The 16,842-nt window shown below is 41.6% G+C and overlaps 1 protein-coding gene across 1 annotated transcript in view; it reads right to left on the bottom strand.

Annotated features, from left to right (window-relative positions):
- Positions 1-783: 783 nt before the first annotated feature.
- OTOP1 (otopetrin 1) overlaps positions 784-16,842 on the bottom strand; it is a 31,960-nt gene continuing 15,901 nt past the window's right edge. The window contains exons 4-7 of the mRNA XM_019525816.1: positions 14,505-14,563; positions 7,907-8,037; positions 5,504-6,450; positions 784-1,692 (exon numbers count right to left, since the gene is read on the bottom strand). Coding sequence (XP_019381361.1) covers positions 1,522-1,692; positions 5,504-6,450; positions 7,907-8,037; positions 14,505-14,563 — 1,308 coding nt within the window. The 3' untranslated portion in view covers positions 784-1,521. The remainder of the gene's footprint in view (positions 1,693-5,503; positions 6,451-7,906; positions 8,038-14,504; positions 14,564-16,842) is intronic.

Below are 16,842 nucleotides of genomic sequence, written 5' to 3'. Positions count from 1 at the left end.
TACTGACACGGTCTAGTACAGTAGAGTGGTCAAAACATGTTATCAATGTTCTATGATCTCCTATGATCATTGTCTTATGAGTTTCATTGTGTTCAAAGAAAAAGACTTTGGTCTTACTACCTAGGTATGAAAAGTATATTTGTTAGAGGCCACTGTTACCTGAAATCACCAAAACACCACACTGAAGCACCCTCATGCCCCAGCCAGCCCCTCTGCAGCATGCTGAGCCAGGGTGGGGAGCAGCCCTGATCTGGCAAGTTGACCCCCCAGGCCCTTTGCCAGCTGGGGCTGCTCTGACCTGGCTCAATGTGCTGCGAGCCCAGGTGCATGTGAAGACATGGTAATTGCATGTGTAAACACGCCCAAAGATATTTAAATGCATGATTCCTATAGATTCATTTTCTCTTTGGTAGTCTGAGCCTAGATTCTTCACTGGCAGCATATACATGGGTCCAGCAGCTTATGAATAATACTTGTATTTTTGTACTTCTATATGTTCTTCCATCCAAAGATATTGCAGAGCTTTAGAGAAATTAACTAAGCCTTCATTAACACACGAGCAGTATGAAATAAGTAGGCATTATTATCCTCATTTTACAAACAGGGGAAGTGAAGTACTGAAAAGCTAAGCAACTTCTATAAGGTCACACGAAAACTTAAGCAAAGCTGGGAAGATATGACTGATCTCCTGACTTCTGGAAGTGAACATAAGCTATAGGACTAGATTTTCTCCCAAATACTGTCACAGATTTTGGAAACCTATCCAAACAATTAAAGAAATTAGCTTTATTACTTAGTTATTTCTTACAGTAAATACAAAACCGTAGGGATCCAATAATAAGAAAAAAAAGTTTTACTCATAAGGAATTATATACAATACCATATCTAAATCCATATAGCATTTATATCTTCAAACAATATACTCAGGAAAATAACAATAACATGCTGATTTTACATCAATATCCAGATATTTAAATACCATTTCCTTTCACACACTAAATAACAGATTTGGATTCCAGTCTACATTATAAAGAAAGGTGCTCTTAAAGGGTGATATCTTCAAAAGTGTCTAACATATTTAGGGCAACAGATCTAACTGAAAATCAGTAGAATTTCTGTTCCTAAATCACAGGCATTTTTAAAAATTCCATCCAAGGGAGTGAGAGGAACACAGAGGAAAAAAAGTGCACCAGTACAAATTGTATGGAGAACATACTTTGTTTCCTCATGGTAAGCACAAGTTGATTTGAACAGGAAAAGATTCAGGAACATTTTCAATTAACATTGCTACATGGCACCCACCTAGTATTGAAAAGTCTGCCAAAAAAAAAAATTGTCTGATTATGCAATCAAATATTCAGAGGAATTAATATCAAATATTAAACTTTATTAAAGTAAGCTCTTGTTTAGGAAAATAGTTTTAGAACCTGCTGAGTTCTAAACAGCTCCTTGTAGTCTTTCAACCACCCACATATTACATCAGTCATTCCATTAGTTATTCATTCACGGGCAATATACAGCTTATGTTTTACAACTAACCTCAAAGAGTGAGGCAGCTGAATGCATACGATAAAAAATAGAAAAAGGCATTGCAAGGTTAACAACAATTATCCAAGGTTCAAAGCCAAAAACTATTTCTTCCAGTCCATTGTCATACACTGGGCGGCAACCAAACGCAGGTGGAATCCAGAGCTGCATACAAAGAAAGCAACAGTGTTAGTCATGATCTTTATCATCAAGTGATATTTGCCCATGGTGACTGCAGCACAACTACCATGCTCATTCCCTCTAAACTGGAAATGATCCAATATTATTTGATTTAAATAACCTCTAGATCAGTGTTCTAGTCATACAGATGTCAGCAGAGTTGCTCCTGATTTATTCCTGGGTGAGAAAAAGGAAAATAAAGGCTTCAGATCTTATCTGAGTTGCTATTCAATGCAATATATTAAGAGGTAGTTTAAAATGCAGTATTGCACCTGCAACATATTATTTTTCATGGGCTGAGAAGTTGTACAGTCAGTATTAGGGCCAGATTTCTAAAGATATTCATGCACTGGGTGGGTCTGTACTGTAGTGCTTAAAGTCCAGATTTCCAAAGGTACTTAAGTTCCTGATTCTAAAAGGGCACATCTACACATCAGTCTACATTTTGATTGTAACATGCTATGGTGTTGTAGCATACACAGGCATCTAAACAAGACCAGCAGCTATGCTGTTGTAGCAATGTGCTCCCTCTTTACAGTGCACAGCTACAGCAATGTAGCAACTAAAAATAACTGTGTATGGCCAGCATGGTGTAGTATGGGCTGCTACTGCATGATCATGTAGAACTTCCAAAAGGAAAACCTAAATGGCGCAGTAACAATGGTGCCATATGGTGACATGTAAACGTGCCCATAGACATCTAAATACCTTTAATTATTGGGGCTAGGCATAGATGCATAAGGCTGGTGTCACATTTTCAATTTAACACTTACTAAGTGCAGTTAAAACATAAACAGTTATTCAAACAATTTTAGTACATGTAAGGTGACATTGTGGCATTTCAAAGTGGCTCCCTTCCAGGTGAGGAGTATCTAAGGATAAGTTACACATTACAGTTAGACTACACTCAGAGCACTTAAAAACACTATCTGCACGTTAAAGTTCATTAACTTGTGCTAAGTGCCATCTCAGTGTCTCATGGGAGGGTTAACTCTGCGCTGTGCTTCCTAGCTCCTGTTATAGTAACTTCATTCTGCTCCACAGAGATAAAACAAGCACTTGGTAGTGCTCCAGCATTCCAGGATGCACCACTCCCAGCTCCCACCCCCACGCAGAGTAGGGATAGAGTCCAGGGATCCTGGCTCCTAGCTATGCCCTCGCTCACCAGCCGTCTAGTGGCAAGTACAAGCAAGAAATGGTACTAATCCTTAACATGCGACTGCTCATAATATGTTCTAACTTTAATGCCACTTAACATTCTAGAGATGTAGTACAGTATAAGTGTAACATCTGACTTCACCCTAACATACTAACTTTAATACATTACAATATTACAAAATTCCAATGATTTGCAACCTTTGCAAGTGAACATGTGACTACATGGTCCGACCTCAGTTGGTGTACTGTGTCCAGTTCTGGGCACCGCACTTTAAGAAGGGTGTGGCCTGCCTTGAGAGGGTTCAGAGGAGGGCCACCTGCTTGGTTGGAGGGCAACAGGACAGGCCCTATGAGGAGAGGCTGAGGGACCTGAACCTGTTCAGCCTCAGCAAGCAGAGGCTGAGGGGGGATTTGGTGGCTGCCTACAAACTCGTTAGGGGAGATCAGCAGCAAATAGGAAGGGCCCTATTCCCCCCAGCAGCACCTGAGGTGATGAGGAACAATGGCCAGAAGCTACTGGAGAATAGGTTCAGGTTAGAGATTAGGAGGCACTATTTCACTGTTAGGGTGGCTAGGATCTGGAACCAACTTCCTACGGAAGTGGTCCTGGCTCCTACCTCGGGTAAATTTAAAAAGAGGTTGGATGAACACCTGTCTGGGGTCATGTGATCCCAGCGTGTGCTCCAGCCAGTGGCAGGCGGGGTTAGACTGGATGATCTATTCAGGTCCCTTCTGACCCCTAACTACTATGAAACTATGAAACACCCTAAACCTCAGTTTCCAAACTTAGATACTCTAAGTTCAAACTGGCTTCTCTGAAAAACCTACTAGGTGTCCCTGCTCTGTGATCATGGGGCTGGGAGATCCTTATCTCCAGGGATCCTGGTTTTCTCTGATTTAAATAAATCCCCAATTTTCAGTTTAAAAAAAAGTAGCCCCAAATTCATATTTTTCTGTGATTTAAATGAAACACCACTAAAATATATGTGTGTGTGTGTCTGTCTATCTCCAAGAGCATGCCTATATCACTCCGAGAGCATGTCTATAAACACTCAGAGACCCAAATCCATCTCCCTTTCCAGTAGGCAAGTGACACATAGCTAAACGAAGTACCATGATGGACTGTGGGACTACTTACACAGATTTTAGATTTTACTTCCCCCCGTATAACCCACTTTGCCTTTCAGCATGCTCAGAGTGGATGTGCTACAGCTACTTGTACTTTGTTATGAACCTATTTGGCCTGAGTGTGTGAATACATTTTATGTAAGTCCCTGAAATGCTAGTTGCACAAAAACAAAACTAGTAATGATGCTGGAAGGGGAGCAGGAGGACGCTCCCACGTTTTAGCCTAATGGTTAAGACACTTGCCCAGGAAGTAAGATATCCAAATTCTACCTGAATCAGCCAAAAGGAATTGGAAGCTACACTTCTCCCTTCCCAACAAAATGCCCTACTCTCTAAGTCATGGGCTAGATGGGTCGAGAACATCGACCCTGCTGAAACTGGCCCACTGGGCAGCTAAGAAAGGAAAACATGTGAAGCCCAGGAGAAGAGCCAGTCAGAAAGAGCCTGGTCCTGTGAGAAGGGCAGGGCCTTGGGTTCTGGCCTCTGCTGCTGTCCTAACTACCGACTATATTTTTTCCAAAGACTATTCAATGTAAAATGCAAAAGCACCATCATTAGCCATGACTTATCTGTAACTAACATTTCAGAAATGTACACAGAGTTGTGCACCTTATTAAGCAGAATAGGTTCAGAACAGAGTACAAGTGGCTAAAGCACAGAAGGACAAGGTGAGCTGCACTGAGGATTTAAAAATCCATGGACGTGGCCCAAAATGCTACTTATGGCCATGTCCAGATGAGCATGGACATTTGGCTCCCTAGGGACAGCTAGCAGTAGGACACCTTGTGCCGCTGCTAGTTGAACCCAGGGAACACCCATGCCACGTACACTATGGTGTGCGGCAGGTTACTTCAGGTGGGGTAGGGGAGGCTGGGGCCAGGAACTACGCTGGCACCAGCAACCTTACCTGGGGTCCTAGGGGCTGAAGCTACAGCCACATTATTCCTACAGCTTGGAGCCTGGCTGGCGGCTGAAGTGTGTCTCTGACTGGCCAAGCTCTGGTTTTGGGCAGCGCACACTACCTCCACGTGCACTGCCTCACTTTTTTTCTGTGTGGGTTTTTTTGACCCCTGGGGTCAAAAACGAATCTTGTGCTGCAAGGTAGCAGTGTGGAAAATACAGGTCTGCAGCACCACAGGCCGCGTCCAGACAAGCATGACCATGCAGTATATGTGGCTAATACATGCATAAAGGAAACACTAAATATAGCCTGTCTTGTTGTTAATCTTAAAGATGGAACCAGGATGGAGACCAGATAATTCAGCTATCACTTGCTCGGCAATTTCTCTACTGTAACAGATTTCAACTTCTGTTAGGTACCTGCTCCTGCGCCAATTCTATGTTTACAAAGGCTATATTTTCCCCAGATGCTGTCCACTTCCTGTCATAAGCACTAAAATTCACTTACTCTAAAGAATAGAGCTAAGCAATATCAATACACTTTGCAGACTTGGCAGATATGGGAGCTTTTTAGTATTAATTTAATGAGTTATAGTAAAAAATATCTTACCGAAAGATTACATAAGAATAAAAATGCTGCAATGTTCTTCAGTATTCTCCTCTTATTGTTAGCAACAGAGTTGCTACTGTAAAGTGAGAAATCTGAGGCTGAATGTATCACTGGACTGAAAACCTGACTTCTGTCTTCCTCAAGACCACCATTGCTACTGCTTTCTCTCACACAGACATTTCCGTTGAACAGGTACGGTAATTCTCCACTGTCAGCATCCACGGTTCCATTGTAAATTTCTTTAAAGGATGGGGTAAGTGACAGAATGTTCTCCCTGGATATAGTTACTATTCGAAGAGTTTTAATGTCATCATTCACCTTTTCCTGTTCCCGATGTATGGATTCAATGATGAAGAGGTTCTGAATATATTTTTCAATAATAACCAGAATGGAATAAGGCAAATTATACCACGTATATTTTGGATGGTCTTGGGCGCAGATAATTGCTAGAATAGAACCCCATGAAAGGAGCCATGATCCTGAAGCTGTACCCACCAGTAGGTCTGCATCCAGTTTCCTGGCAGGATTTTTTGAATTATCCAATGATCTGTTTTCTAGTCTGTAAATTAGAAGGGCAACAATTCCAGCAGCACACATAAGGGTCAGTACTGAGATAGCATATATATAAAACATGGTCAGTGCCAACTCACTCTTGATTTTTGAACGTCCAATCTGAATCAAATACACAACAACAATTGCTATGGTGCTAGTCAGCACAGTTAGTCCAAAAATTGTGCCAATTGTTATGCCATGAAACTTGAATGGTATTTTGTGTTGGTGGTGGTGTTCCACTTTGCGTCCAATATTCTTCCACAGAACATACAGCATTGTTGATGCCAAAATATGATATTCTATGTTGAAAGGATACAGATAATATATTCCTTGAGAAAATATTGAACAGAGAGTTGTTGTTGAACAATTACATTGAGGTGCATGGTCATCTAAAACTAAAAAGGAGGGAGAGATTAGATTCACTTGTTTGATAAATATTTCTTGTTTATAATGAGACAATAACATAATAAGGAAAGCACATTGGGCATAACATAATAAGGAAAGCACATCTTGTATATTTAGTTACCTGTGGAAGAAATTACCAGTTACTTGTGATCAGTTTGCTCTCTGGGGACCACCAGTAAGTACTTCACTGACCACTAGTGCTTCATGGACCACATTTTGAGAGCCTCTGAACTGTATCCCTCACTATTTGATCTGTAGCAGCAGTCGGATGTTGTGTCACTTAGAACAATTTGCAGTTCAGCAAAGTAGTCTGATTGTCAGGCCACAGTACGTGCATTGCTTATGCTCTCCTCTTGAAACAAGTATACTGCACTTGCACTCAATAGTCAGTGGACTGGCCTTATGATTGAACTTGTAAATTGTAGGTGCAACTACATTCTATTTTTAAAAAATATGGACTATATTAAGCAGATTATTTTTTGCCAGTTTGGGTGTTTACTTTTAACTCTAAATAGAAAGAATGGGAAATTCCAGATTACTATTAATTAATCTGCAGTGTAAACTAAAGAAAGGTAAAAATTTTGTCAGTTTGGTTTCCCTTTGCAAAGGCAGTACAAGTAGTTGTTAGGATCCAAATGTTATTGGATTAATTCAGGGAAAAATATGAATGCAAAAGTTGCTAGCTTACTTTCTCTTTTAAAATACCTTCCCCTCCTCTCCCCTGTGATGGCAACCAAGCTCCACACAACAGTACAAAAAGGTTTCAGGGATGGAAGAAAACTTTTCCAATCTGCTCCCATTTGAATTGCAGAGTACCCCCAGCTTCTCTTGACTTCAGTGAGAGTGGAGGGTGCCCAGGATTTCAGAAAACTTTGCCAAAATCCAGAAGACTAAGCTTGCCAAAATCCAGGACATATTGGTAGAGAAAGTTTACTATTACAATACATAGGGCCTAGTCCTGCAACCAAGCTTTGAATGAATAATCTTGATTTATATAGCGAGCTCCCTTAAATTCAGCGTAACTATTCACCTGAGGTAACCACTCATGTGAGAAGTTGAATATGTTGGGTGCATAAGATGTTTTCCCTTAAGAACAAGGAAGTAATTGAAGTCTCTTAACAAAAATGCTGTTTGGTTGACAATCATGATTTATTAATAGAGAGGTATTTAGGTGATTTTATTAATCAAAATAAATATTTATAATATTTCTTTGGTTTGGAACCTGTGGTCATTCTTGCAACTCTGGCTCTGATCCACTGAGGAGCTGAGCACTGTCAATTCCATTAAAGTAAATGGGAGTTATAGGTGACCTGGAGCATTACAGCTAGTAGTAGTAGGCATTTGTTCAGTGGTAGCTGTGTGTACAGTATATAACTTTATCTTAGTTTTCAATACTATCATGTGTTAGAGGAGAACTTCTGAAAAGGTACTGAGCCCTTAGCTTACCTATTGTTATGTTTCCAAAACCAAGCGTGATTAGCCTTTCCTTGTGCTCATTTAGTTGATGTTTAGACTCTGTTAACACTCCATTTGTCCACAAGAGTAAATTTGTAAACACAGAATGGATTACCCCAAACCTAAAAAACAGATAAGTTATTGATAGAATCTATAAAAAGGAGTAGACCTCACTTCATCTTAAGCAGGGTAGATCACTTTTTGATAGCTACAATGTTTGACACTAATTTAGCAAGTAATGACAATAGTGCAGACCAAAAAGTTTCCTTATAGCATGCTCTGTAGTGAAAAGGAGTGGCTTAGTGCATTAAACTGCACTGTAAGTAGGATACACTGCACTGCACTGCACTGTAAGTAGGATAAGTAGGATAAGTTGTTTGTGACAATGCATTAAATCAGGGGTGGCTAACCTGCAGCACATATACCACAAGTGGCACGGACAGTCTGTGTGTGGCATGCAGAAGATTAGGGAGGGAACAGTCGGCACAGGGGAGATAGGGCAGAAAGCAGAGCAGCAGATAGGACAGGAAAAGGGGACTGGGGTGGCACCAAGTTGTGACATACCTGCCAAAAAGGTTGGCCTCCCCTGCCTTAGTGGCATTACTATCAAAATTAGTGTACATCATTCTTTGGGCATAATCACTTATTATATAGCAACTTCCTGAAGGGACTCATATAAAAGTTCATATTCAAGCCAATAAGTGATCAGTCTAAATAAAAAGCAATTTATGTTGACACTACTTGTACCCGAAGTATCCTGTGCTCCTTTCTCACACCCACTGTACACATTCTTTTTAAGCTACCTTCTCCTGACTCCATTCACAACTCCATTTTCATTTCCTGAACAACATTCCCCATTTGAGACTGTCAAAACCATCTACTTGCTTTAAATCAGTAAAAGTAATGGGCGTTATGGGCTAAGCTTCCTAGAGGCTTTGAAAACCGCACTCTCTGAATGCAAATCATTTGAGACATGATGAAAAATAAAGGTGTCTGGAGTAAGTAAAAGGATAATGGCTAAAAACATTACAATAATGTATGTGCACAATAGTGGTCATAACATTGCAGTGGCAAACTGTAGTGTTTTGATGTATTTTGTAGAATAATGTAGTATTTTTCTAAGAACAATCTACTCTTTCTTCATCCACTTCCCACTGCTTACTCAAGTCTTTTTTCTCCTACACCAAGTCTCAGAGTTGCTTGCATTCTTTCCTTCAGATAGATTATCTGATCCATTCTTCAGCTGTCCTTTTGCATATGATCTGAAACTCAGAGTTAACACGTTGCAAGCACTTCACTAGTAAAGAAAACTCATTTCACCAGCTCACATTTCAAACCTTACTTTGAATGGTAATTGAGGTGGGGCACTTTTGGTCCCTGCCACTTTAAGGACAAAAAAAAGGCAACAGCCAGGTGCCTGATGAGGGCAACCATTTTGGACCCAAGCATATAAGCTGGGCTGCAGTTTGCTGCAGGAGGAAGGAGGTAACATCAGGCTGAGAGGCTGCTCTGGGCATAATCAGGAGGTAAGGGCTATGGGTCCAGCCCAGGCACTGATTAAAGTGGGCCTGGTGGGGGTCCAAGTGGCCAGTGTAGGGCCGCATGAACAAGGGCAGGACCAGGTAGGTGGGCTCCCAGATGAGGAGGGGCAGGACCACCATGGTGCCCAGTAGCAAGTCCAGCATCCCCAACATGAAGCACCCACTCTTCCCCAGGCCTAGCAAGCTGGAGTTCCTGAAGATGTGGGCGTTGTGGGCACTGCCAACCCAGCCAGCACTCACATGCATGAAGGTGCTATGCCACAGTGGTCCATGATGGCCTGGACCACCATAGAGTGAAAGACCTTCCAGTTGTAGTAGGGGCAGTCTCTGTGGGGTGGGCAAGTGACAGGGATGTGGATTCATCCAGGGCCCCCATGAACTGGGGGAATCCCAGGGCATGGAACCCCACCATCACTGCCAGAGGGTCATACACACAGAGCACAGTGTCCCCCAGCACATCCTGGAGGGTGCTGTACATTTTCAGGACAGCTTCCCCAGTGGTGGCCTTGCCCACGCCAAACAGGTGGCTGACATACCACAGGCTAGGGAGTGTCCAGCTTGAGCAGGGCGAGGGCATCAGGTGTCTGGGGAGGCCACATGATAGTGTTCTGCCACTTCAGGTATGGCCAGAGCTGCTCCAGGAGATCCCAAAAGGTGGCCTAGGTCATCCTGAAGGCCTCCAGCCACTGCCTGTCATCCCAAGTGTGCTGGACAACATGGTGCCACCAGTCCTGGCTGGCCTGGCAGGCCCAGAGCCAGTGGGGCTGGAGGCCCAGGAGGGCAACAGCAGCCCCAGCGGTGGCATCCTTGAACCCATCATCAGTGTCCCTGCTGGGGTCTGGCCAGGCAGACGCAGTCAAGGCACAGGTGTGTAGCAGTTGCCCTGGGATGGCATGTGGTGGGTAGGCAGGCAGTTGCTATACATAGGGGAGCCAGGAGGGGTGAGACAGATGTGGACCAGGGATTAGCATGGTGGGCCACCAGGAATTGGTGTGGTGGGCCAGCAGGGCCAGTGTGACAGCCAGCAGGAGTGCATGGTGCTGGTCTTTGCTCCCAGGGGCAGGAGCAGCCATGGTGCAGGGAGGCAGAGGCAGAGAGAAGAGTGCTACCCCTGCACTGCACGTGCAGCTTCTGCTCAGGAAACTGGATGGCCAGAGAGCAGCAAGCAGGGCTGACTTTTAAAGAGGGTTGCCAGCTGCTTGCAGTTGCAGCTGAAGCCTGAGCTCCACCCCCCCAGTGATGGCAGAGGCCCACTGCAGGGCCCCAGGAAGCAGAAGCGAATTGGCAGCAAATCTACTTCTGCTTCTCTGCACTTGTAGATGCCTGCCTGACACCATTTACTCATTTTACTCACCATTTACTCAGTTTACTCAAAAGTAAACTGGCGTCACAGCAAATGCACATGTAGATGCGCCCAATGTTTATTAATACCAACAGTTGGTAAGAGCAAAAATGTCTGGGCACTAACATTTACTCTGGGAATGTATTCAGATGACACTTCCTATATCTGCAATAACTACTTGGTACTAAAGTAACATATAGCATCAAGGGATCGAGATGATGCCACTAACAGTCACTGACTGTATTTTCTGTGATTTAACAGAACAATATTTTTTAATGACACACTATAGATGTGGTAATTCTGGTCATGTCTACACAAGCATTAATGTGCCATAGTTACAACACATTAAGTTTAGTACCTGTAATAACAGGTACTAAAAAATTGAACGTGTACTAACTGGTGCTCCTGCAGAGAAGCCCCAGCGCACACTTTTTTAGTGATGCTAATGCACAGTAGACTAATTTTGCTGTGCATTAGTGCAATAGCATGGCTTTTGCTATGACACGCTAATACACAGTAGAATTACTGTGCATTTATTGTCTCATGAAGACGTGCTTACTAGGTATGTCTCGACATACATTTATGTCGACTTAATTTACCATGCAGTAAGCGAGAATATGCCAATGTCTACACATGCAGGCATTAAAGTGCATTAACGCTGTGTGTGGACTGATTTGGGACTAAAGTTAGTCCCAGGTCAGTCCACACACATATTGTTACTGCACATTAAGGCATCTACATGTGTATTATTATGCAGTAACTAATCAGCCATAAATTTGATACCTGCATATGCAGGTATCAAATTTATGCTCAAGTTGGCATAAGTCATCATATTTACTGTGCAGTACAGCTGTGCGCATGTAGATGCGTGCCCATACTGCACAGTAATTTTGGTTACTGTGAAATAAATGCGCACCTGTAGTACCTAACATAGGCTCTATTGTTTTCCTAGGGTGGAGCCAGTAATGGAAGCAAAGAACCAGAATATCATAAATGTTTCAAGAGTACTCCCATGGTTGCATCAACTGACCCCAAGCTGTGCAAAAAGTGAGTTAATGGCATGGGGTAAATATTAAAAAATCTTTTAACTTAGTAAAGGCCTTGGGGGTGTCCAGGCTTGACTTCCTAGGTGTTAGAGATAGACCCATTCCCAAGGGAACATGGATCACTGATTCACACCTGTCTCAATAAGTAAGCACAGTCATTAATACATGGTTTTTTTGTATTTACATAATGCTAATTGGCGTTTATTGTATGGTATACACATACCAGAAACGAATAGAACCCAAAGAAAAAATTCTGAATCATTTACTCATTTGTTTTCTATGGATACTTGGCTAGTTCCTGTAGTTTGTTTTGCATTGAAGTTTTAAGATCAGTATTTTAAATAAATATTTGTCAGATGTCAAACCTTGTTTGCCTGAGGTCTGTAGATCTTCACCATTATATAATATCTTATATGATGATAGCAAGACTGTCATTGAATGCCTCAGTTATTCAGTGCTTGTCTGCACAATGTGCAATAAACTAGGGTGGGACTTTACTAGCTACAGTACACTAAATCCTTATGTGGATCTTCTTAGTAGACACTAGGTGTGTCTACACATGCATGTTAATACAAAGCAATAAACTCTAGAGCTTACTGCTCTGGAGTTTATAGTTCTGGACGTGCCATTTGCACATGCGCCCGGGACCACAGCATGTTGAGCAAGGTTGGAGCAGCCCTAGCTGGCAGGGGGCCCCAGGAGTCAGCCTGCCAGCCCAGGGCTGCTCCCCCCTGCTCAATGTGCTGTGGAGGGGCTGGCTGGGGCACAAGGGTGCTCCAGTGTGGGGCTAGCTGGCAGGCAGGCCCCACCCTGAAGCACCCTCTTGCCCCAGCCAGCTGGGGCAGCATCTACATATGAGCTGCTGCTGAGTATAAAACTCCACAAGAAGATAATACTTGTAAATACTCTATATAGTAAATAAAGTAAAGTACCATAGAGTAAATATAGTATAGTGTATAATACAGTAAAGTATAGAAAATATAGTAAAGTACTCTAGTAAATACAGGTACTATCTTGCTTCTGAGTAAATTAATTTACTCCAACCTAATAGGCATGCGTGTAGATTCAAGATGTTTACTGCTCAGCTAATTAGTCTACTGCACAGTAAATGTCTTGTGTAGAGGAGCACACTAAGCACAAGGTAGCTAACTCTACCTTCTACATAGAGTAAGCTAATGCATAGTATTTAGTTTTCAATATCACACTTTTAGCACCTAAATGGCACATATTCAGCCATGTATGAATAGTTTAGTGAAACAGAACTGCCCTGCACACAGTATGGTGATAGAGGAAGAACTTGTTTAACCTAATATCTTTGCCCACAGAGCAAGAGACCTAGGCTGAAGCCCTCACTCACTCAGAGGAGATTCAAATTTGCATTTTAGCAAAGTATTCTGATTGTCAGGCCACAGTGTGTGCATTGCTTATGCTCTCCTCCTGAAGCTAGTGTACTGCATTTCCACTCAATAGTCATTGGATGATTTGGATAACCAGCACTGGGAAAGTTTCTGCTCCACTGGAGCAGGGGCCCAAGCCAGGGCTCAGGTTCCCCCTACTTTCCAGAACAGCATTCATCTTATTGAGCCACACACCCTCTGACTTGCTTGCTTCCTCCTGCTCCCATATATCTCCCTCTCTTAGTGTTCAGTGAGTCAGCTTCAAGAGAAGAGCTGTAAAAATAAATATAAATAAAGCTACATTCTATAGTTCTCACTTATTCTTATCTGAGTTTCTTCATTATCCAATGAAGTCATTAGGAAATTCATCTGAGTAAGGACTGTGGAATAAAGCCCCGAATTACTGCCTTTCTTACTAATGAGAGCAATATTCATTTTATATTTTTCTTTCTGTAACGTAACATTTTGTATATGTATAAACATGTCCAGGTATGTGCATACATACAAACATCAATATGCAAATTCTTGAACAAAAAGTAAGATAACAGCCAATTTTGGTAAGTCAGAGAAGCATCCGTTCTAAGACCATCTGTGTATTTAGCTGCTTCAGATTAATAGGATACAAAAACTACAGAATAGGAGCCAAGTTCTGCCATCAGGTATGTGTTCAACTCCTACTGACTTTCATGGAAGCTATATGTTTATATCTTTAATCAGAATTTGTCACACGGTATATTTACACACTTCTAGCTAAACCAAAGAGGCACTCCCCTATAAAGATTAATATAAGAAATTAAATGTATTGTAAAGAACACAAGTACTTTACATAGTGGATGGTACCCATACCCTTTAGACAGCTAAACAAAGGAAATGTAGTCTGTACTTTTGAGAGATATAGATGATATTTCCTTGCTCTGAGAAAAAATAAGTGTAACTCCAAAAGATGGAAGGTTATTATGCTGTAACAAGCTTGCCCATAACTTTAATTAAAAGGAAAATGTATACCTATTCTATATATATTTTTGCTACAAAAGTATTAAAACTATTTAATTTAAAATTGCTAATTAAAATAACAATTTTCTCTTCACTCACAAAGGTGAAACCCTATGGGATGTACCAACATATGTAAGAAGAGAATCTGATTCCAACATTTTTCAGTATCTTCCTTTTTATTTAATACTATTTACGACATTAGAGTAAGTCTGTACTTCCATTCATACAAACTAGAATTAATGTTATAGATCTTAATAATATTCACTTTACCTTTCAAGTGTTTTGAAAGACTGGATTATATCCTTTGCATGACACCAAAGAAAATACACCTAAATGGAAATAAATACAGATAAAATTTACTCTTTGGAGTAAACGTCACTATGCATGCATGCATGAAAGACGCTCAGCAGAGAATGTAGATATATATAGAAAAACACCAATGGCCAATTCTCTGCTGGTGTAAACTGGTGCAGCGCAGCTTCCATACAGCTCTATTGATAAGAATGACCCCTGTACTATTTACCCAGAAACTAGTTTCTCTCATATGTGCAAAAGAATGGAATAGCTCAACAGTAGAAACTTTGAATATGATTAATCCAAAATATAAACCTTGAGATTTCTCTAGCTGATAAAACTGTTTTTTTTTTTTTTTTTTCATTTTTAATGGTGAAAATGAAGGAAATTGCAAAATCACGTAAGTGCCAAACTGAAATCACCTGCACAACACACGCAGAGCAACGCTAGCAGGGCAATCTTTGGTGTATTGCCTTGCCTGTGAACCACATTTTCTGAAAGGAGCATTTCAGTTTGTAAGAGGTTAATATTGTGCCCCTACATATTGGCCATGTCTACCCAAGATGCTGACTGCACAGTCGCTTAGTACTTACATACCCAAGTACTAAATGACTGTTCAGTAACTGGCATTACTGCACAGTGGTGTCCCTGCATGGCTTCCTGGTGACTCTGACTACACTCTGACTATTACTAATGTGCAGTAGCACTGCATCATGGTTCATGCTGTGCAACGCTCTTGTGCAACAGTGTCTTGTGTAGACGCAGCCATTTAGTAGTTGCAATGAATAAGAAGCGTAAGATGGTAAATGGAATGAAACATCTAAGGCACTGACAGAAGTGACATTTGTTGCACAATCGGCCCCTTGAAAGTGCTCTACAGCCATTCCCTGACACAAGTGCATGGCTGCAGAGTGCTTTAAAAATGCCCGATCCCGTGACAAATTAACCCTCATGTAATGAGAGTTCAGATGAGGGCTCCAAAGCAGAGCACCTTTATTAACTTCTGTCTGTCCCTGCATACAATTGGCACTTGGCTGATGCAGCCCAACCTCACCCCTGGTGCTGTCTGCAGGATGGGAATAGGGTCAAGGGAAGGGAGGAAACTCCAAGCTGGGACTTGCCCAGCTTATGCTGGAAAAGAGCAGGTAGACTAGAGATAGGAGGGCGAGGCAACAGATAGGCAACTCCTGAATCAGCTCCAAAGTTGAGATCAATTCCCCCACCCCTGAACCCAACAGTGAACATGAGTTAGAGCGGGGAGCTGCACATCTGTCAGCACCCCTAGTTCCATATGGATGCTGGCATGAAACTTGGAGAGCTTAGCAGCATAGTTGGGCTCCAAAATACTAATTGAGTTATCAATTTTATCTCAGCTTATCTGTTAATTGAGATTGCTAATAAGGATATCTTTTTTTTTTATTTTGCATATCCATCAGCAAGGAACCATTACCATTAATTATTATCAATTAAAAGATGTGAGCTAATACATTCACATTCAGATTTACAGGCATGGTAGAATGTGTTAAAGCCCCTAACCCAAGGATCTGACAGCCTAAAATAAGAAACCATAAGAAACACGAAACAAGTTACAGGACAGTGGTTCAGATAAGAAATTATTGGTAAGGAGAACAATGTAAGGAGAATTCCTAGAAAAAAAGTAAAATTCAAGGAGAGTTACAGAAAGAGGTGGCTCCTTGTGGTCAAGGAATGAGACTAATCCCAGAATAAGGCAGTGACCTGCTAAAAGGCACAAAGCTAAGAGGAGGTAGAGGGAAAGGAGCATTTAGGAGAGGTGAATAGAAGGAGCTTTAGGAGTAAAAGTAGGCAGCAGTGAGCGCATCTACATGTGTGCTTTAATGCACAGTAGCCTATTTTACTGTGCATTAAAGCATCACATAAAAAACATGCAATTATGCTAATACACTGTAAAATGGGCTACTGTACATTAAGCGTTACTTTAAAACTGTGCACATTTGTGACTGTGCATTATGGCAGCGTAACGCACATTTGTTTAGTACCTCACATTGGAGGTACTAAATTTAATGCATACTAGGAAAAGTGCCTTAATGCATGTGTAGACACATCCTGTGACGCTTCTGTAAGGCATAGTGAGGTTGAGGATATTGAACTTAATGAATAGACAATCCACTGAAGGGATACAAGGTGGAATTAAATACACAGAAGAGGAGGAAAGTGGCTCAGGAGAAGCAAGACAGAAAGTCATAAGAAACAATTTGAGGGACAACCATAGCATATGAGAAGTAGTAGCCATCAGGATAGTGTGGACATTTTTTTTTTTTTTTTTTTTTTAAAG

This window comes from Gavialis gangeticus, unplaced genomic scaffold (assembly GCF_001723915.1).
Source record: "Gavialis gangeticus isolate Ggan-Ray unplaced genomic scaffold, GavGan_comp1, whole genome shotgun sequence".
Classification (NCBI taxonomy): domain Eukaryota; kingdom Metazoa; phylum Chordata; order Crocodylia; family Gavialidae; genus Gavialis; species Gavialis gangeticus.
This window is presented reverse-complemented; position numbering and strand designations above follow the sequence as displayed.